The sequence below is a fragment of the Saccostrea cucullata genome, unplaced genomic scaffold (assembly GCF_032062105.1).
Source record: "Saccostrea cucullata isolate Sc308-1 unplaced genomic scaffold, CSIRO_AGI_Scuc_v1 ctg1353, whole genome shotgun sequence".
Taxonomy (NCBI): Eukaryota; Metazoa; Mollusca; class Bivalvia; order Ostreida; family Ostreidae; genus Saccostrea; species Saccostrea cuccullata.
This window is the reverse complement of record NW_026926626.1, coordinates 113,661-137,913: the sequence shown is the minus strand read 5'-3', so window position 1 is coordinate 137,913 and position 24,253 is coordinate 113,661. Positions and strand designations below refer to the sequence as shown.

General features: G+C 31.7%; 2 protein-coding genes across 2 annotated transcripts in view; both read right to left on the bottom strand.

The window, feature by feature from the left end:
* Positions 1-8,510: 8,510 nt before the first annotated feature.
* LOC134272260 (protein draper-like) lies at positions 8,511-11,579 on the bottom strand (the record flags this gene model as incomplete). Its single annotated transcript, XM_062754508.1, has 5 exons — positions 8,511-8,729; positions 8,873-8,987; positions 9,865-9,996; positions 10,169-10,483; positions 11,141-11,579. Coding segments are annotated over 5 exons (1,170 nt in total), but the record flags the coding sequence as incomplete, so codon positions are not given.
* Positions 11,552-24,253, bottom strand: part of LOC134272257 (multiple epidermal growth factor-like domains protein 6) — a 54,204-nt gene continuing 41,502 nt past the window's right edge. Inside the window, exons 2-5 of the mRNA XM_062754506.1 lie at positions 22,383-22,589; positions 13,070-13,300; positions 12,766-12,843; positions 11,552-11,809 (exon numbers count right to left, since the gene is read on the bottom strand). Of these exons, the coding sequence (XP_062610490.1) occupies positions 11,580-11,809; positions 12,766-12,843; positions 13,070-13,300; positions 22,383-22,589 (746 nt within the window). The 3' untranslated portion in view covers positions 11,552-11,579. The remainder of the gene's footprint in view (positions 11,810-12,765; positions 12,844-13,069; positions 13,301-22,382; positions 22,590-24,253) is intronic.

Below are 24,253 nucleotides of genomic sequence, written 5' to 3'. Positions count from 1 at the left end.
TCTTTACTGAAAACGCGTCACTTTAAGTGATATGAAATTGAATTGAAGTGTTTGTGAAAACTAGGGACTTATCAGATAAAGTAGCAATGTAGAGTCATCTGTGCGGCTCTGATAAAAAAGTCACTTTAAATACAGTGTTAACCTCCTTAGTGCAAATCATTCTTTTTAATTCCTAGTCACGTATAATGGGGTAGAGGTTTTCTTATTATGTGTAAAATTTCGCGCTTTTCCTGCTCAAAAGTATGCAAAAAAAAATGTTTGCACAATTTATTTTAGCGAACACAAGGTTTCAGCTCTTTGCATTGTCATATACACTTAACAAAATTTCTAAGTGTTCACCTTATTAAATGCATTTATTTAAAAACTACTTTATAAAATCGTATGATATTTTCAAAATTATAACAACAATTGAGTCTTCTCAACAATTGTTGAAAGAAAATCAAATATCACCGATGGAAACTAAATAAATGATCCAAGACGAAGCTTAAAAACAATATACGAGGGTCGTTCAATAAATAATGCACCATGCCATCTAAAAGTAAGAAAAGTACATAATACATATTCTTATTAGCTTCAATCCCTCAAGGCACTTCCTCTTACCCTTTACGCATGTCTTGGGTCTTTGTATCCATGAACAGAAATTCTCAGCATACTCATCTTTAGGGGTGCCCCAAAGACACTGAGGAATATCATTTTCCATGACATATCTGACATTGTACAAACTTCTTTGATTGTTTTCATGTGTTTTGGGTATGAAAAGATCTCACAGTGTATGTGATCAAGCTAATGGGGGTGATAGATAAGTCCTCTATATTTTCTTTTTTTCAAAATCTGTTTTTTCTATAAGTGTATATGCAGCTGCATTGTCAGGCAAAAGTAAAATACCCTGGTCACTGAAGTTTGGACTTTCGTTGCAGGAAATCTGTTCATTTTTCCTTTGTGCAATTTGAAGATAAAACTTACCATTGCCAGTCCTTCATTTATATGTATGTACATGTTTTAATGTACCTCTTTAAATACACAAAAACTAATAAAACGTTTGGAGCCATTACTTCTGTCTATCATAAATAAATGACACCCTTTTCTTTGATTCCAATTTTTTCTTATCTTTAATCACATTTTACGGCTATAAAAAGTGCATTTATGTTTTGTCATACATTAAGCAAGTTTATCAATTCTTCAATTTTGTTTAAACATTTCTTTTTAAATAAAATTGGCACATTTAACGAATGTTCTCTCTTGGGCATTTGGGAGAAAATATGGCACCTATCTGATTGAAATGTTATTATATGTTGTTCCATTGTTAGAATTCTACAAAATGCTGTGATGATTAAATGTTAGTACCTTATCAATGTCTTCCTATTTAAATATAGCATTTTCAAATTTCATGTACATGTAACACATAGAGTCGATATTTTTAATGTTCCCACAAATTTCAATTGACCCCATTGACTGTTATATTTGAGCTCTCTTTTTTTTTCTTCTGAATTATTGAATCCATCTGAAAAGTATACATCGTGAAAGATAATTTTTTCTGCTTATAAATATCAATTCTTAAATATGAGGTTTGCAGCGATTAATGTAAAAAGCGCAATTTTCAAATACGCTCTTATTTTCAGAGAGCATTTATAAACAGTTTTCGGCTCAATGTAGTGACCATGCTAACTTTAAAAATGAATTTCTTTGCAAAGACAATATGAAAATTCGTGGGGTTTTCTGTGTTTAGGAGATCTTTAATAGAAATTATCAAATATGAAAAAATAAAATCAAATGCCTCACGATTTATTATGATATATTGTGTATTGCATTTCTTATTGAACGACCCTCGTACAGTATCTGTACTTTGTGGCACCTGTTTTATGTTATTACACTGTGGCATCTGTTTGTGATCATTATCAAATTTTGAAAACTGGTTTCACTAAAAAACACAAAGCATTGGCAAGATCATTGAGAAAGAAGGGAGAGCCGTTGGAATGTTGATATCTGGATGATCCTTGCACCACATTTTACTCACTTTTATTTTAGTTTTTAATTAACTTGATACTAGTATTACTTTTAAAATTACTTTTAAAAATTAACAACCAGTATCAAAATCCATTTAAGCACATTTTTAAGCATCATTTTATCGCCAATTTATCACAATAAGAAAGCTTTGGACAAAATTTAACCAAACCGGAAGTGACATTGATCTTCGTCCAAGGCCAAGGTTTCGCGTCACACATTGTTAAAAGAGTGTTAAATTGTCTTGAAACAATATTAGAAACATGAAACAAACGATTTTGTTCGTATGAAAATGATTCGAAATCGATGCTCGTGGCAGTCTTATATATCATCTCAAGCAGTCAGAATCATCCATAAAGAAAGACGTGCTATATGTAAACGTCCAAGTTTATTGTCCGGGAGGCCTCTGTGTAATGATGCACTGTCAAATCCCCAGATCTGAACCCCAAAGCACCCATTTTGGGTCTTTATAATGGATGTCAACCCCCCTCCCTTCACACAATTTTGACGGTTAGGAAAGATCTATGAAGTAGGTGTGGCAGCAGATGGGTCAAATTCTATTCAGGGGTACATGGTATCCAACAGTAAAGGGTGTCTTGCAGTATTTAGAGCGAGCTGAGGTCTTACTCCATGGAGATTATTTTGTGTGAATTTTGTGTGCATTTTCATTTTGAGGGTACTCCATTTCCTTGACACTTTGCTTAAAATTCTGACGAGATACTTACAAGAAACGCAACATCGAACATAAATATTCATCATTAACTATGAATAAAAGAAATTATTTATTGTATGCATTAAGTGAAATAAGCAAACTACTATTACAAAGTTTCCCTCTTTTTAATCATTAAAGGGAAACTTCTTGCTGTTCAAGAGTTAAAAGATTACTTAGTAGATAACACGTCTTTTTTTATTTTATTTTATTTGATAGATATTTTTTCTTACGTGTTTCAGAAAGCCAGGAAGATATATCCGATAAATTGTGAGTATGCAGTTTTGATTTGTCTCTTTAAAAAGTTTCATTAATTAATAAAAACATTACTGACCTTCCTCTTCCGAAACATCAATGTATAATCCCTGTTGACGTTGATGAGACAGACTTTGCTGAAATATTCTGCTTTTGAAGATTATCGCTTAATTTCTTTTATGTGTGTTTTAGTGCATGGGATGATGCAAATTTGAAAGAGTAAATAAAAAATTAAATGACATTCATTTTACCATGTTTACATTTAATGTAATCGCGTAAAATATTAAATGTAAAATATATTTGATATAAATGAGGTAAATAATAATCATAAAATGAAACACGGGTTGCTATCATCAGTACTCTGCATAATAAAGGGCTTGGTGTTCTCAAGAAGAAGTTTTTTTTTATTTTCCCCGATATATTCCTAGGGTTAATATTTTTTGTCCATTGTGGCCCCACTCCGCCTAGCCCCGGGGGTTATTTTTTTAACAAACTGAAATCTACACCACCTGAACATGTTTAGTTCCACAACATTGGATCCGCGGCAATATAATGAAAATTATAAACTTTTACACAAAAACACAAAAACAAAAAAGAAAAACATTATCAATTAAGTTACCTTGAAATATGTTCTTAACTTATAGTTTTTAACCCTCAAGTACCCATATTGAAGGAAAGAAATAGCTTACAATAAAAAAAAAATCTCGAACATTCAAACATTGATTTATTTTGAAGAATTTCAATTCAATTTACACATATGTTAAAACATATAATTTTTTGTACTCGAGCTTGTGCCAATATTATTTAGATCAACAGACACTTATTACTCATGTTCGTGGAAAAAAACTTAAAAATTCTTTAATTTCTAGCATATCCATCAATAGCAACACATGCATAATCTGTTTTTACCCAGGACTTCAGAAAATGATCCCTTTCCATTATTGTCAAAAATAAAAGTACTGTAAAATAACACATTTTTGTGGAGTCAAATTTTCGTGGTTTGAGGAAAAACTCTTGGTCCGTGCATGAGGATTTGATTTCGTGAATGCAGAATTATCAGTAGTAATGTATGTCACACTTTACATTTCGTGGTGGACATGGATTTGTGGTGGGTCTCTTCACACCTCAAAAACAACGAAAATTACACCCCACAAAAATTTGTGATTCCACAGTATAATGAACAGTAGTATTACATAACTTTATATATTATTCTATTACGAAAGCACAAGGAAGTTACATATCAATATTTTTTACAATGAAACTAGCTATAGTATGTTAATAACAATGTCATCAAATATGTTGTCACAAAAACAAAAACTAAAACGCCATGACAAAAGTGATTAAATATATTTATTCAGCTTAGATTGATTGATTGTATATTGTTTAACGTCCCTCTTGAGAATTTTTCACTCATATGGAGACGTCACCGATGCCGGTGAAGGGATTCAAATTTAAACCTATACTCGGCACTCAGGGCCATTGAGCAGTGAGGGTTCTTTATCGTGCCAACGCCTACCGTGATACGGGGCCTACGTTTTAAAGGTCATATCCGAAAGACCCGTAACTTTCACTTCTAGTGCCGAGCGCTTGGTGAAGGAACAGTCACTACCTATGTTTACGTCTTAGGTATGACGCGGCGCCGCGATTGAGAATCGAACCCGGGCCTCCCGATCAAGAAGCGAACGCTCTACCACTAGGCTACCGTGACCGGTATATCCAGCTTAGAATCAATGTCGAAAGTTAGATTTGAAGGAATAAGTCACACTAGCACTTTTGCTCAGATTCTGCGGGAGCACATTCATCGATTCTTTTATTGAAGGAATCCCAAGGCGTTTGATCAAAAGTCTTTGTATTTTACCTAAACTATCAAAGTCAGCTAGAACCACTCACCTTATTCAATCTCGTGGTTTAGAGACAGGATCTTAAGAGATATAAACTGTTAATCGACAAGTTAATTGTCAAGTGTGAAAATTCCTTTCGAAGTTCGTGTTTATTTAAATATTTTAATATTCTGTTTAATAAAAGATTATATTGATATTTAATATATTTTTTAAATATTCTATCTTATCATTGGTTAATATCTAAAAAGAAGCACAAATTATTTCTGTATAACCTGGTTTGGTATGGAGACACTCCACCTGAAAACTGTATCCATGAAATTTTCTCATTTCAAATACTCGGGATCCATGGTAAATTCCAGATTTAAAAGTGCACCTTTAACTTTAAACCGTAACTCGATCTAACCACATTTAAATAATTAACATGGCTGCTATATCTATCTAGTATCTAACATTTTTGGCCTCCCATTGCTTGTCATCACTTCCGATACTATGCCTGTATTATTGAGCGTCAGATTTGAAGTAATACAAAGAAATTTTACACTTACAAATGTTTTAATGATTTTAAAAATTACTTATAGGCAATGACTCTAATTTTTTGCCAAATTATTTGAGTATATCCAGGTTTAGGTCGGTTTATTGTGCTTTATAATCCGGATTTTTATTAATCGTTAACTAACCAACACTGGGTTATAATTTAGCCAAGAATGTAAGTCATTCCAAAAATAACTTCTATAGTTCATTTTTTTTTCTTTTATAAATGAAACAAAAGCACAAAAGTGTGTTCTAATCAAAGTTCTACAAATAGTACATACGGATCTGCTTGGTCATATTTTTATTACATTGAGCAAAACACAATATTAATTCAGAATTTTTTTTTCTATGAATTACATTGTTGATTGAGAATGAGAATACTATTATTGATATAATTACTCAACCTTGCAACAGATAAACCACCTATATATACTTTCAACATTTAAACAACGTCGTGTCCTACTTTGATGTTTACTAATTTGATTCAGTAGTAAGAGTAGTAGTTTAAACTATTATTAAGTATCTATACCCTCTTCCTACAATGAAACAAATTTTAACTAATACGCACTGAACTTAATATCATCAGGAAAATAAACTTTTTCTTTTAGATGAACAGGAAGTGTTTAATTGGCCATGGATGATTATCTAAATATAGCAATATTCACAATTCGACAAAGATTCTTTGGATTTTTTAATTCTTTTTTCATTTTCTTACTAATAAAACATATCTTCACGCATAAACCTGTATTCATAACTGTACAAAGCATTTTTCCTGTCATTCAAACTCTATAAGTAAATAAATGAACCTTGCTGGGCGAAGCATGGTTCTAGTGGTCCTCTCATTCAACGTGTTTTCCGTGTTCTCTTTTATCAACAAGTTTCTTTTACCTCTTTGGACAACATCACTTTGATGTCAGAGTTCAATCAATTTCATCCTCTAGCAACGGAAAGGGAGAGAATAATTAACCTGCTTATATTATGGACAGAAAGTATCTTATTTAAAAAAAATTATCTACAGTATGCAATTTTTCTGCTATCAGTATTAACTTTTATAAGAATACTTTTGAGGTAAATAATAATCATAAAACGAAATAGGGGTTGCTGTCATCAGTACTCTGTATAATAAAGGGGGTACGTGTACTTTAATTTTGATACATTTTTCTTTCTATCAAAGATGTGTATCTTTATATCATTACTTTATATAAAATTGTTTTCTTGGTGACAGTATAAATGCTGCGCATGTTAACTATGCAATAAAAATCAAGGGTAAATGACGACAAGCATTAAGCAATTAAAGAAGTTCAAAATGAATTTTTTTTAAAAAGTGTCATGATTCGCAACAGGGATTAATTGGACATCTGTGCCCCAAGAATCACCTTACAAGTAAAGATGTGGATATTTCACCAGTGATTGCACACTAAATATTTAAAAAAATGATTGGAAGAAGTCAACAAAACTGTTGATTTTCTTCTTCAGATTTCTTAAAAGATAACACTTCTTTTAAGATCTTAAGTGGTGTGATATTTTTTAAAAATGTTTCGGAAATTTGGGGTGAGATATCAGATGACATATAGAGTGTACAGTTTTGATATGGCTGTTTAAAAGGTTTCATTAAGTAGGACATTCCTTCTTCCGAAACTTCATAGTTTAAACATGTTAAATTCTAGTAACTTTGATAAGAGGGACTTATTCTATATTTAGAGATTATTGCTCAAATGATATTTGCGTTTTATTGCAAGAAATGCTGCAAAAGAGGGGAAAATATATTTATGTTCTCCAGTGTTATTGAACCAATTTTACAAGTTCAGTAAAACTAGTTTTATGCACACACCTATAACCTTATGTATGGCATAACCATATGAAAATAACACAACACAAAGTTTGATGGATGAAATTATCCTTTATTGTACATGTACATGTATTAATGACGAAATTTAATCAAAAGATACATCAGATAGAAAAAATGTGTTAATTTGAACAAAACATAAGTTCTCCAAAAACAAATCTCCCTAGTGTAACATATTCCATCAAGAAAATCCAAAAATTAACAATCCAGATTCTAAAAAATAACAATCAGCAAAAAAAGTTGCACACTATTTTACATGAAATGTAATCGCGTAAAAAAAGTAAAATGTCAATATGTTCGTGGGCTAATCAAAATATAATGTCAAAACTACGACAATACCAGAGGCAAGTTTAACAATATGCAATTAATCAATCTCTAGGGTTTTCTATCCCCTGCTTATCACCAGGTGACCAATGACCAATCATCCTCTTTAAAACCTGAAACATTTCACATATTTACCTCCATTTTAATGTACATTTGCGTGTCCTTTTCAAATAAAAATCTAAATAATGAGTGTGGTATGAAAAATTATTTCTATGGAAACATTGATTCACCGTATTAAATGTATGATTGATGAAATGAACCTTTCACTCTAAATACAGACTTTAGAAATAGGAATAGCAGTTCATTGTTCCCATTGTCCATCATTTTTGACCAGTTTGTAGCATCAAGAATAAAACTTTTAGTAAGTTTTTGGAGGCTGAGACACTATATTAATCTTGATATCAAATGAATTTAAAACAAGAAAACATGCAGAATTTTAAAATGATAAAACTTTCTACAGGTAAATAGTCATAACTCTTTACCTAAATAATCATACCATATAAGGTAGAGAACCATGCAACAGAAGGAATAATATTCGCCGCTGGGCCAAGTTCGGCAAGCCGTTTAACAGTACAGATAACTTAACAAGTATATCGATGACATAAAATGATATGAAAAACCAAAACCATTTTATCTAATGCGTCGGTATAGTAAAAATCGGTTATAAGGAAGTCGATGGGACCTATGAAATTACCCCGCTATATATCCGTAATTTGATATTATCGTATAAGAACTCATTAAAGTATAGCTGGGAATCCAAGATGACATTGCTATATCCCTGAATTCGCAACCACCGTGTTCGTACTAAACGAGTTTTACTGTATAACCAAATGTCTTTATTTGGACCTTCTTAGAAGGTTGCTGAAAAAAAATGAGACTCTCTTGTTTCACATCCATAAAGATAAAATTAAGGATAAACAAACACAAACCAAATCAAAACCTCGCTTAAACCCATTTCAAATGATTAGCATTCATTTTCAGTTTGTCAAAAAAAGTTCAGTTTTTGAGACAAAAGTAAAAAAACCAGTGCTACAAACACAATTAAAACCACATTCACTTGAGCTTATCGTAATGTGATGGTTGACTTAATTGTCCAAGTTCTTGGTAACCTGCGTTATCTTCAACACTGTCATATGAAGGTGTGTTTAGGTCTTGTGTTGGATCCTGTTGATTACGTATATCCTCTGAGTTCTGTCTTTTATAAATGGTTTTTCTGACATTTCTGTAACATAAATAGGGAAAACCTTATGAATAGAAATTATCTGTATAAGAAATAAAGGGAAATTGATGTCAAATATTATTTTGATTGATTCATTTATACATTTTACTCCTAATGTTAACTTTAAAAAAGAATTCCTAACTCACCGAACAATGAAGAATACGTTGAGCAAAATACTTATAAAGAGAACTGTTGTCACAACGTACAGAGCTGATGTTGTCAAACTTGAATTTGTATTTTTTTCTGATGATTTCTGTTTCACTTAAATAAAATAAAGAAAAGTTTGATAATATTTTTGACGATTTCAAATCTGGAAAATGAGTTTATTTGGAAGCACCAATATTTTCTATATTTTAAAGGGAAAAAATATCTTAAGATAAGGAACTCGACTTTGAACTTAATCCTTCATGAGGTCTTTTAGGGATTTTAATCTTACCTACAGTGTGTATAAAACAAGCATTTAAGAACGCCCATTCTTTTTAATAATGTAAACCAATATATTTGTGCATGTGAAACATTCGAGAGAAAAACGAATATTTCTTACCAGCAAACAATTATTATAACCCCCGCTTGAAAAGTAGGAGGGTATATAGTAATCGGGATTTCCGTCCGTGCATCCCTCTGTTACGCTTTATCTCTTATCCGCAACTCCTCTTATACTACTGAGTGAAATCTAATGAAACTTTCACAGAATCTTTATTTCATATTGCCATTGTGCACCTCCTATTTTACTTTTTTATTCGACACGTATTTTAGGTTTCTCACAGCAAAACATGAACATTGCCATTATATGATTACCTATGACGTCACGTATAGAAGCTTCTGGATAACATTTGATAGGATGAGTTATTCCTCTTTACACATTGCCGTAAAACAATATACATCGTATAGCAACAAATGGGCATTATTGGAGGCGGGGGGTATCCTTTAGTGAGCTCATTGCTCACAGTACCTCTAGTTTGTATTTGTGTTTCAGAAGAATGCTGCCTCGGTCGTAAAAAAATAAAACTTAGAAATAAATAATGAGCAATGTTGCGAACACTATTTGCTTTAAAATCACTCTCCCTTTTTTATCAATAGAACATTTAAATTGTAGGAGAAATCTATAGAAAACATTAAATAATATATCGCATTTTACCTGTACATTTTTCATCAAGACTTTCGCCTTTGCACCCTCCAATACATAATCCATTCGAAAGACAGGTTTCGTTTACACAGCCAGTGCTACATTTGTGTTCACAAACTTCACCGTAATAGTGAGGACTACAGTCTATATGAAATTAAAAATAAAGTTGATCGATAAATTAAATGCAAAAAATTGGTCCATATTTTACACTCTACGATATTTATTTTCAAAGTTTTATATATTAAGATAAATGTTAGTCCAATGAAAACAGCAGCAATAATCAGTTATCATTTTCTTGTACAGTGTATATGTTTACCTTTGCAGGCGGTCCCTTGCCATCCTATTTTACACGTGCAACTCCCATTATTTTGGACGCAGTTGGAAGTGCACCCCTTTCCGCAATTATTTTGACACATGGCTCCAAATTTTCCACCTACACAATCTTTGCAATTGCCATTGTCTTTGTGACATCCATTTCTGCAATCAGCATTACATGTTTTGTTGCAGAAGTTTCCAAATGTGCCAACTTCACAAGAACCTTTACACAAGCCAGTATCCCTATAACATCCTGATGTACATGACGTATTACATTCAATGGAACAGTTAATTCCGTAATGGTTTAGGTCGCATTCTAAAATTCGGTCATCAAATTTTAAAGGTTTTTCTCGGTAAAAAAAAAAATAACGTAAACAAAAGAAGGTTCCTTGGGTTCTTTATGTATGATCTTTGTGGCGTTAAACTATTACCACAATGTAATATATGAGCATTCATGAACTTAATTGCATATACATGTACACTGCAGAAAATGCATAAATTTGCATACATTGTAAAGGATTTTTGAAAGCACATAAAATATATTAAAATATTTTGGTTTCCAAATCAGCAAATCAATGAAATTATAATGCTAAAAGGAAGACCATTCCTGTATTTTTTTTTTTTTTATTTAAACTACTGATAAATACTCAATCGTTTATGGATTCATTTTTTTCAAACTTAAGAACAAGTGTTACCATCAAAGTTTTAATAGAAATCTTGAAAATAACAACCTAGTAAAATAAATTAAGTTATAGAATTAATTTTTTAAATTCAGAATTTCGCTTTTATTCGATAAAATATTAAAAAAAAATTGCTAAGATAAAAATTAATGGTTTCAGATAGGTCGAACTGGTCTTTGAAAAAAGTTTAGAAATTCTATTATTTGCATTATTTACCACTGAAAAATTCTAATCCAATTATCTTGCTAAATATAATGAAAGTTTGTTTGAAGACTTAAGAAATAAATTCCTACCATCACATCTAATTCCTGTCCAATTTGATAAACATCCTCCAATGCAAGTTCCATCGTTGTTACAGCTAGTTTGTGCACAATTAGGACTACATGAAATGTTGCAAAAGGAACCATAATATCCGATCTCGCAACCTTTATTACACTGACCGGTGTTTTGATCACAACTTCTTAAAACACAGTGTTCATTGCAATTTTTCCTACATTGAGAACCAAAATTTCCATCTCTGCATCCTAAACAATACCCATCGCTTTTCCTGCATGACCCATTTAAGCAAGTTGAGCTACATTGTGTTTTACATTTGTCTCCATAAAATCCTGCATCACATACAGAACAATTTCCATAGTATCTGTCACAAGTATCAGGGTTGCAATTACCACACCGTATACAACAAATGAAACCGTAATACCCCGCAATACATCCGTTTGTACAGTACCCTGTCTAATCACACGTTTGTCCTTGGCACGCAGAACAATATGAACTACATGTATCTCCATAGTATCCATGAAAGCAAGAGGTACAGCTTCCATCTCCTTTATTGCAGACGTTATTTAGACAATTTGGACGTTGACAGGCATTCGTACATTTCCCTCCCCAGTATCCCGAAGAACATACCCCGGTGCAGTTGCCGTATAGATCACAAGCACCGTCTACACAATTTCGGCTGCATGCTTTTGAACAAAAAGATTTTTAAAAATAATTAAAACTTAATAAAATCCCAGCTTACTCATTATAATTTTAAAAATCTTGGGGTTGCTTAAACTAAAAAAATTGTTTCCTTAAAAACTAAATCAATTTGACACGTGTTCTAGAAAAGATTTTAAAATAGAACATTCCATATTTTTTTGTAAAGTGTGAGTACAATTCTTTATGTTAAGCGAAGGATGTTTTCAGGAAGTGACTTATGGTCAAAGTGTAAATAAAAAAAGATACGCTTATGAGTATCAGTATTCATATCCTTAAACAAAACATGCAATCTAAATTAAAAATCGATAATTATATTGACTATATGAGGAGTTACTTGAAACGCTTACACATGCTTAAGAATTTTTATATCACTAAATAGATGAAATGAGTAGAGAAAAGATTATATTCTGTTCAAATATTTCAAATATATTGTATAATTGAAAATAAGTTGATCGATCTTTTATATCTAAAGTTAATGATGAAACTCCGCCAAGTTCAATGCCAAGTATACATGTAGGTCTTGATGATATGGTAATGCTTTGAAATTTTGCCTTTTAAAGATACTTAATTCGTAATGTAATCTTTTAAATATAAGGATAGCCTTTTACAAGGTTGTGGTTAATCTTTTTTCAAAATGTTATAAATTTAACATTTTGGAAAAAAATTGGTAAATGTAGTTGTTTCTTTTTGTATCTCATTTAATGTCCCTCTCGAGAATTTTTCATTCATGTGGAGACGTCATGTTTGCCGGTAAATATCTGTAAATTTTATCTTATACTGGGCACTCAGTGGCGGATCTTTTTTTAGTCCGTTTAGCTACTGCGACACGGAATTGAACTTCGGTTTATATTGAATAATCCACGATCCAAAGAGGCATTAGAACCCACGACATAGGGATCAACATTTGATTATAAATATAGTGTACTTAACATTAACTTACGACAACCAGTTTCAATGTCACAATACAGACATCCACCACAGGATGAGCAAGACGGTCCGTAAAAACTAACATTACAGCCTAATAAAATGAAAAATTGAAAAGTAAATTTTTATTGTTAAGTTCATATTATACTGAATTTTTGTATTTGTATTAGGCACTAAACTACAAATCGCGTATAGCAACATGAAAAATGTGATATTAGCATTTAATTGCACATCTTCCCCTTATATTATTCAACTGATAATGAGGCACATGTTAAATATATTAAACATTTATTTCATTGTTAGTGATTTTTAAATCCTACCGTAAATTTTTATTTCACACACTTCTAGTACAGCTCCTTGACCAGCCTCAGGGGCATCGTAACTTGTTGCAACTCTGACGTATCTGGCGTACTCCTTACATGTTATATTTTGTATACTTGAAGGGTAAGCAGGATATTTAGTTGTATCTCTGTGGCACAAGGTCCATTGTGATGAACCCCCACTAGTAACAGATAATTCAAATTCCCGAAATCTGTATGGTTTCCAATTACCTGTGAAAATCATGAATCATTTACATCGCTGCTAAAGTAAGTCAATAATCATAATCATGACCAGGCCTCAGGATCATGAAAAAAACTTAGACTTATGTCAAAAATTCAATCCTTTGTAAAATATTTATTATTTGTTGAAAAAAATCGGTGTAAACACTTCGAAATACGTATTAACACATGTAAAATTATTATTTATTATGGTTGTGACTTTATTGCACATTTGAGGATAGGGATTAATTTTTATTTTCATGTTTCTTATATAATTTAATATTGTATTATGTCCTTAATTTTTTTGAAAAGGTCCTGTCACGAGATTCTTGACTTCTTTAAAAAAATTTCGCTTCACAAATATTGCCCTGTATAGTATTTGTATGAAATATGAAGTTTGAAGTTTTTCCTGTTTACGGGTCCATTACGGAGTCAATAGTGTGAATTTCAAACACAGATAATAAATTTATATATACATGCATGGTACTCTATATACTCAAATATTTTGGAATATTTTTAGTTTTAAATTTTCTGAAAGCATTTTTTAATTTCACATTGTTTTTGGGTGGTGTAATTTCTGCACTTTTCAAGGCATCTTTAGCGACAAAAAGCTCATTTTGGAAAAATATGCCAATAAATAGACTAAATTTTCGATGGAATGTCAGTCCGTCATCGTAATTATTAACTGTATGAATTTCAAAAGGTTAAGGTTACATGAACCTCAGTATATTATTTGACGTCGCTGAATAAGACATAAGTATGAATTAAAAAAAGCTTAACATTATTTACAAAAACATTTTACGAGTGCGGAAAAACAATTGTGACGTCACTCGAAAATATAAACACGCAAACTTAACTAAGTGCTTTATCTCACTGAACTGAGAATTCAGACACCACGTCAATGACGTTAGACTGCTTCGTAAAGAAACGAATGAATGGATTTTGCAATATCACAATATCTAAGTATTAGCAAGATTTTTGAAAACTATCATTTTTTATGACAGTTATTGAAACAAAACAATTTTAGATTAAAGTTACACAAGAACTGTTGATTTTAACAACGTTTAACATGTACAACAACAGCCGCTATGACTTAGTTATCTATCTTTTGAGAAACTTGGCATGTGTCCTGTCTCTCCTCAAAGCGAGAGTGTGATAATATTAAAAAAAATTATTATGTGTATTTACTATTCACATGTTTGCATTTTATACAATTCTGTTTTGTACTATATTTTGATTTTTAAAAAAAAAAAAAAGCTATTTTGCTCAAAATAAAGCAAGATGACTGTTGTTCTTTTTTTTTATTTTAACAACGTTTAATATGTACATCAATAGCCGCTATGACGTAATCTGTCTTTTGAGTAATGTGGTATCTGTCCCGAAAAATCCAAGATTTTGCCCTTGTTTCTTATACATTGTGTGCATCTGAACAGAGACGTTTAATAGATCATGCATCTGAATATCATGACTTTGTTCAAATGCGTTTATTAGTCCCCTACCGGTGAAACCGGAGGGAACTATAGGTTTCCTCTGCGTCTGTCCGTCCGTCCGTCTGTCTGTCTGTCTGTCTGTCTGTCTGTCTGTCCCCGTCTGTCTGTTAGTCTGTCCCACTTGGTTTTCCACATTTTTTTTCTAAACGCTGGCAGATATTGAGCTGATTTTTGGTACGTGGGTGTATCTTGATGAGTTACAGATCAAGTTTGAATATCGTTCCGATTCAATGATTTTTTACGGAATTACGGCCTTTTCAATTTTTCAGGGTTTTCCGCACTTTTCTCCTAAACGCTTGCAGATATTGAGCTGGTTTTAAGTATGAGACTTTACCTTAATTTGTTAAAGACTAAGTTTGTATTTCGTTCTGATTAATTGATTTTTTTAAAGAATTATGATTTTTTTTTTTTTTTTTTTTATAATTGGGTTAAATATAGGGTTCGTGATGCACTACATTTATGTCGTGATGCACTCAATTTATATTCTTAAAACTTGCTGGATAGCTTTCATAAATTGATTAGTTATAGTCTTATAGATCAAGTTTGAATTTCGTTCTACTTCATTTATTTCTGAAGGAATTGTGGTATTTTTAATTTTTTTAATAATTGGGTTCACATTAGGGTTCGTGATGCCCAAAATTAATGTCCTACTACTGGATTCATGTTCTAAACAAGATCATCATGATTTGAATCTTACTGGATACCTTTATAGTGACAAATATAGATCAAGTTTGATTTTTTCTGGTATAAATTTGTTGTTCAACCATTGTTGATCAAGCAAATAAGCTGTTCTGATCAAAAGAATTTGTGTGTGTCAAATGGCATTCAAAGACGTCACGGGTCTTTCTTTGTAAGACATACATTTCATTCATATTCAAGTAACAACTGAAAAGTCCATATTTAAGTAACAATTTTCCATACACAGGCTCTAATAAAATGACACCCCAAAGAGAAAAGGGGAACCCGGTAGGGGACATGTATTGCTTATGCAATACTCTCAGAATGCTTGTTATTATTGGACTAGTCCATCTATGGAATAAACCAAGGATCGGGAAACAAATTAGAAAAACATTTCTTTAGTGTTGCATGTCCGTATACTGATATATAATACGATATGTTGTTTAAAAGAATGAGATAAAACATCCATTTGTAGATAGAATTACTATAGCATTAGAAGGAGGTTAAAAGGATAAACTTTCATTCCATGGAAGATAGAACAATTCATAAAATTGAACAATCCAAGGAAAAGGCATGAAGAAAGCAGGGACATTTTGCGCGAAAAGGGAAATTCATCCCTTTCATCCCTTGCGTAGAATATAAACGGACTGATTCAATAACATAGAAATGAAGAAAAATGGATACATGGACATTGAAACGGTGAATGATTTATTAGTTTCGGATTATGGCAATCCTTATACAGTCTGACGCTGTGACGTCAGGCAATAATCTGAATGTGTAACTGTATAAGGTTCTAAGTTAATGAATCGTGTTCTACATAACCTTCAGTTATACCTCAATATTTACATTTAGTGTAATTTTCTTTATGAAGTCCATTTGAAATCCGTTCAAATTTCTATAACACACGGTAAACCTTGTCACATCGCGGTAGAATAAACAGTAGGAACTACCACTACTGGAAGAAAAAAGTGCTGATAATCACAAGTTTTACTGATAATGTTTGATAATTACTGATACGGTGCTGTTCTTGCTGATAATTACTGATATTTACTGTTATTTTTACTTTTGGTGCTGATAAATTTAGTTGTTGCTGAGAAATACTGATAATTACTGTCGTCTTTACTGTTAAGTCTGATAAATACTGATAAGTACTGTTGATGTGCTGACGTTGCTGAGATTTACTGATAATAACTGTGGCCACTTTTTTTAAGCTGGGAAGGGGTTAAAATAGTTTGAAAAACTATAATTTGTTTTAAGAAAAGTAATTTATTCAAAAATTATACATCCATTTTCAATATATAGGAACGCAAAATGTATATTGTTTTGTTTCAATTTCATTTAAAAAAAAACTACCCTTTCAAATTTAACATAAAATACAACAAATGTGTCTAAAAAATTAATTTGTCAATTTTTTCCCTTGCGTTACTCATCTTTCCTACGTCACAAACGGCTTTCCAACGTCACAAACAGCTATTACGTTTATAAAGCACACCAATGCCGAAGGCGCTAAATTCACATTAAACATGAACGAAATAAACAATTATGATGAAGAAAAATTAGAGAATGTAAATATAAGCATTGAATTCAGATTTTGGGATGTCTTTGATCCTATAACAGACCTCGCTGTGCCGACAAATTATCAAACCGCGCTAACGGCCAGGTGTGTTATAGGACCGAAGACATCCCAAAATATGAATTCAATTCTTAATTGTTATCTCAGTACTATACATTTAATATATGCTTATACAATTTAAAGTTGAATAGTCTGATCTTTTTGTTCTTATAATGACACTCACTTTTCAAAATCAAACTTATTTTGAAACTTGAAAAATTGAGAACATTTTTCTAGTTTTAATGATAGCTGTGAATTTTTTTTCATATCTGCTGGCTTATCTTGCAAATAGTTTAGTATGAGTATATTTAAGATTAAATCAGTCAACTGCAGGGGACTTCATGATAGCTAAAAGGAAAAGATGTTTTCGACTATTTATGGGACAAAAAGTTCAGTTGAAACTGAACCCCCTGCTGGTCCAACTACTAACTTTTGATACAATGAATTTCTTTGAATCATTTAGAAGATTAAGCTGCATACACATAATACGTATGACTTAAGTGTAAATGTTGGATTTTTTCTTGTATATATATATGGTCATGCTGGTTTATATAGGGTTGATAAAAAGTTTGTGGAATTTCTTTATATTTTATTTATTTGTTAGTAAAATTGGTTGAAAATTACACATGAAAATATAGACACTTCCTGAATGTTTTAAATAAAAACATATTTTAAATATTTGTGATAATTATTCTATTACAGTTGGCATAGAAACGGATAATTGGAAATGCGGGGCATGCATCAAGGCGTTTATTATGACTTTAATTATTATTGTCACTTTAATTATTATTGTTATGCCCTTATAAACATCCTTCTTTATATCTATTACTAATAAAAAGTCCTTCAAAAAATTTTTATTACATCGGTCTAATACTGTTGACCGGTCTAACGTAAGAAGTGTTAGACCTCAACGTCACTGTCACGTCACCAGTAATTAATCAGCGTTCAATATCGGCGTTGCGGAAATAGCCGAAGTTAAGAGCTACAAGAGTTGTTGCTAAAAGCAAGGTACGGAAGAAGGGAAGAGTAGGTTTTATGATAAATAATTTTTCTGATACATAAATGTATAATTGATTTTGTTCTTTCTCAGCTTCATGTTTTATTTACTGATTGAGCCATTATTTTCCACATACAGTAATTGATACATGTAATATAGCGTGAATTGATTAAATTGATCAATCTTAAGTGAGCAGTGAAGGGAACAAAACAGTTGTTGACTGGGATTCGGGCAACATATGATTTGTTGGACATGAAGGTGAAAATGTTGCCCTTGGCCTGCGGCCTCGGGGAATATTTTTACCTTCAGGTCCAACAAATCATATGTTTCCTGATACCTACTGGGCAGTCAATAACTGTATAATACTTGAAATGAGAATAAAACCCTCCATATGTTATAGGAAACGAAAATTATGTCATTATTACGATTGCTTGATCTCTTATAAACCTATTTGTTCGAGTTTCATCACTGATTTTACTGGATAATAATAGTGCTTAAGTTATTGTTAATTCAACTTTAGGTTGTTAGACGACGGCAGATTTCGTTCAAGTCATACGTTTTGTGAAAATCCCGGGATCACTCCATCTTGAATGGAGATATATTATTGACATAGACTGTTAAAAAATGCATATATATGTATTTACTGGTTTTCCAGTGGCGTAAGGCTTTTGAGGCTCTGTTCTAAGTGTTTACCGCCACCCCTCGAAATAAATTAAAAGCGTTAATAGACGTTTTCGGCTGACGTACTGTTCCTGACATTGCTACCGAAATCGGAACATCATATAGAAAGATGTTGAAATTTTTGTTGAAAGATCTTGGGTATTTTGAAATATAGGTGAAAAATGAAGATAAGTTGGGGTGAAAAGATACCCAGTCTTTTCACGAGAAAAAAATGAAGGGGCAGAAGAATGTAGAATTACGTATTCGAATTAGATATTACGGTGATATGCTTCTATAACGTGATGTGAAGTACCTAACTTGACGTTGACGTTGCACACGGTGTTGGTATCAGTTTCGGTAACGTCAAAATTAATGTTATTTTTCGTGAAGTTCTAGAAAAATTTTTTGACGTTACTTTTTTGCTAACATTTTTTATGGAGGAATAATAAAAACCCAGTAATGCCGCGAATTATATAATGCAGGTAATTGAAAACACATGTCATTAAATTATCTGCACCTTTCTGCATGCAAATTGCGGGAAGAAATTATGAGCATGATTTACCTCATTAAAAAAAATGGTAGAAACTTGTTCAACATCGCATTTTAAATTTACATGCTTTTTATTTTATTGAGATAAATTAAAAAAAAAATCCCATATCAGTAGGCCCTAGAACTTGTCATTTGTTTTCAGTAAATTGTACAATTGTAGATATTTTGCTGATTTAGCATTAAATTATTTTTTTTCGTTCAAAGTCCCATCCTATCTTGTAATGAAAATCTAACACATTTGTACTCACCTCGGACAACCCCTAACCCTTATTCCATATTGAATTATTCAATGTAAAGGCGCCAAGGTATAGAACATTTTATACCAGCATAAAATAAAGTTGACACACTTTACTGTGAGTTAATTCAAATTTGAAATCATATCCTTGCATAAATTTTGGTTTGTGTGATTTTTTTCTCTTGTCTTAATTCGAACTCCGAATGATACTTTTGTTCAGATTCTGACAAGGATTTATACCGATACATTGTACAAGTATACACTGCACATGTTTTACTTTTATATATAAATCCAAATTTTAAAACTTAAAATTATTTTTTTTAATTAATCTTTATTGGTATGTTTTTCTTTTAACCATATCAGGCTCATCAGCAATTGAGAGTAAGTTTTGTAGAAAGAAAAAAATATTTTGACGCTTTACATAAGTTTTATGCATTGAACCTAATAACGGCAAAACGCCAAAATTTTTACGTCTTTGACATTTATGTTGACATTTAAAATTTGTTAGGATTTTGTCATTATTCTACTGAAATTATTTTGGAATATACCAATGACTTTTTGAAAAGATGCACATTTCATAAAAATCCTTTAATTTTCAATATGTCTATATTCAATGACTACACATATGATCAATGTTACAACATTTATACAATTATAGTAAGATTTATTACTTTTGGACAATGTGTGACATTTATGTTGACATTGTAAAAAGCCTATAAATCAAACACTTCTTTATATAATCAATTCATTTTCATATCTAAATAAAGTTTTGATTTTGCACATTTTGTATTAAACGTTGTTTGGTGCCAAATTAGAAAAATGAATTCTTAAAATGTAGGTCATTTCTTTGGTGTAGCATTTTAACGTGACGTTTTTGCCGTCAAATTCAAATGTGACGTATAGCTACATGTAGTACATACCCGGTATTTGTAACACGGCAATTGTTATTAAAATTTAAGGCACCGCAAGTTAAAACTCTGTCTAGAGATCTTTTTTTAATAACATGGCAACATTTTGTAGAATTTAAAATAATTTTCAACATCAATTTTTCATCCAGCATTACAAAATTTGTCATTTTACAATCTTAAAAATCTTAAAAAACTTTGCGACATTGAGCCTCCACAATTAATCGGCTTAATATCAGAAACCTATCATATATATCGACACAAAATATCAGTTTAATTTAAAATATAATTCCTTGCACACAAGAAGAATCATTGACATGCCATTTCAAAATTGATTTTGCTCATGAAATTATTTTTTAAACTTACCGATGACATTTCATGTTCCTTCAAAATTTCTTCGGATAGCGCTTACATCTACAACGCTGTCTTGCATTTTGAACAATGCGTTCACAACATTCGGATTGAACAAAATCCCAGTTGTAAAACTTTACATCAGTTACATCATATTTTGAACTTTTCTGCTAATTTTATGTTTGTATTGTTTGTTTTATGGAAATTATCAACATTTTGTTATTGCGTGCGCGAGGCTCCTGTTACATGTACCTATCTACATGCGTTTTTGACGTAATTGATTGAAAAGTCGAATTAATGTATTTGATAATTTGAATTTTTTATCAATATATTTGTTTAAATGTATTTAGTATACAATTACCAACCGAATGATATATAGTTTTCATATAGTCATTTTCGCTAGCCAAGGGTTTCCGATCCGATACCTACTCTACAACCCTTGGCAGATTTGGCTGAAAAATTTAGAACTCGCGCAAACGAATTTGATTGGCTGCGAGGTCCGAGTCTACGCAGGACGATTTTCGAATGAATTAAAGCAGTTTCGTGTATTATGCAAAAGAAAAGTAATATTTACAAGGGATGAAAGTTAGGACGTGATCTATGCTGAAAAAAAACAAGGGAGAAATTAATTTAATTTTTTTTCTTCTGATTATATATGTTTTCAGGAATTATTGAAAGGACCTCATAGGTCCGTGTTCCGCATTTTAGGTGCATCAATTTAAGCCAATCAAATGTTACGGCTAATTGATAATAATTGATACGGCAACATGTAGAAAATAAAGTCAAACTCTTCACAAAAAACTCCACGAAAAACGATATTTTCTACCACTTCTGAAGTGTGCCCACTGCCAACAGCTGTATAAGGTTGTTGGGATATACTCTACATCAGGCTGCATGGAGATCGCCACATTGTTTCGAACGTCATATTGATTTACGTATGTTACAGCTATTTTTATTGGACAAATATTAAAGAGCTTCAAGGGACTTAACTCAATTACGGCGATAGGCGACGCAATTAAAGTTCCCGTTTAATAGGACTAAATCTGCCAAGGGTTGTAGAGTAGATTTCGGATCGGAAACCCTTGGCTAGCGAAGATGTCATATAGTGAATTGTTTAAAAATTATGGAAATAGCGCATATGGCGCCGTAATAGTAATTACATGTATTGGCTTTTTGACACCAACACCGCGGGCGACGTCGTTACTTTGGTAATTGGAAACTGGTGAAACTTTCCAGTATTGTTTCATTAATATGCGTATTTTTTGCTTTTATCAAATTTCGATAAAATTTTTGAAAGAATTTTTGGATCAACCCTCGTATATTAAAAGCTTCGCCTGTCACAAAAATGTATATTTAATACAATCATGGTATACGAGAACTTTGTTTAATTAGTTTGCAAAATCTAATGATCCCGAACTTTGGCTATAAACTTATTGCTTACCATATTCATGTGACGGTGTTATAAATAATATTTCAGATTGAGATAAGAACGTATAGAATTCTTTTTTGAAATCTAGATGTTTATAAACTTCACAATTTTTCTTTTATTTAATCAAAAAAGTTAAACAATAAACAGTTGAGGTTACTTGGATATTACACAACAATAGCTACTATTACCTTCATTCCTGTAGTAGATAACGATGTTTTTCAAGTGATAAACTTTTCCTAAGTCCACTATAACATAAGCTGATGATTGGCCAATAGCAGTCTGTGAACAGCTAGTGTATGACTGAATGGTAATCCCGTCAATCACTTTATCTGATCCAAGGCCTTGATGTGTTGTGCTCAAATTAGCACTGCACGTTCCTCCTCCACATATATCGACTATAAGAAAGTTAGAAATGCTTTAGAATTTAGGTTACATTTTATTTAAGAAATTTCAGTACCTCTCAAAATATTTCGAAATGGCAGAGTTTACATGCTATCAAAATCATTTATTTAAAATTCTTTGCTAGACAATTCATATTCTGTCTATTACAGCAATTCAAAATTTGAATTGATCATTATACATAATTTGATCACCGATGTTACTCGCCGTTCAATCCCAGTCAAACTAAGTACTTATTGTGTTTTATTTACTTATAGTATTCTGCCGATTTGTTGTCTATATTGAATTAAACCAATAAGAAATACAATGATTGATAAATAATTGACAGTTACATGTAGTTATAAATCATTTAAGTATTTGAGCAAAAATGTGCTCAGGAGTTTGATCAGCTTCTCTGCGATTTTATTTTGGGAACCTTGTTGTTTTTCTGCAACAACTCGGAACTTCTTTTCTGCGATACTTTTCTCCCCTAGTTATTACGAATTTTCTCCTTTTGGTGTTTTCTTGTCGCATTTTTGAATGGACATGCAAAGCAATTAACGTTGTTCGTTCGACAGCTTTTCGGCAGATTTTTGTCTTAACCTCAGAGTGTATTTAAAATAATTTACATATCTTTTTTTTTAGTTCTGACAATACATTTGGATTTTATTATGCTAAATCCACTATTTTCAATTAAAACGCCATGATAATATTCCACACGAAAACATTTAACGAGGAACTTTATTATGCGACGGAATGTTTTTTTTAGAAGCAAAAGATATTTTTTCCTTTTCCGAACTATTCAGTTACTGAGTAATTAAGTTTCATCTCTCTCAGTTGATTCGATACACAAGAGCATGGTCTACTCATAACTGATTCCATTAAGAAAGAGGATTTTCTATTAGTGTCCTCTTTTTTGAATTCAAAATGAAAAATGACGACAATGCAATTTCAGCAATCAACATTTTTTTAATTCATTGCCATGATTGAATACAATGAGAATTGGTGAGAACACCAAATTTTATGCTAAAACAGACAAATTATTTATCGGTTTTCTATATTAACAGTCAAAAATTGGTGAGTGCACCAATTTGAATTCTGAGTATCTTCAAATAAATATTGATCTTGGTGGTTCCACCAAGAAAACAAGAGTGACTTTTACAATTCATAATTCTCTAGTTAACCATTCAACTACTTGGTGGGTCCACCAAAAATACGAAGACGAATACCTAAGAATACTTGAATTACATGAAATAGATATAACAAGTGTATTTATGAGTAGTGGGGATTTTGGTGGTTCCGCCAAAAACATTAAATGTGGTGAAATTCTCGATAACATTTTTAAAATGCCGTTGGTGAATCCACCAGTTTTAAAATACTCAAACAAACCATTGAGAGAAACTGACTTGTAGAACCGTATAAAAACGTCCTTTATACAGAGTCGGTGCACTCACCAAAATGCAAAAATTCAACTAACAAGACATTCATATTTTCTCTCACAAATACTTGGTGGATCCACCAAAAATACCAATAGAAATTCACAAGAATTCTTAAATGATTCACTGTCAAGATTATCTAGCATTCACAAATATTAGGCAGTTTGGTGGATCCACCAAATACATTAAAATCAAAAGGCAATCATAATTCCCTTGTAAGATAACGTAGAGACACCTAATACATT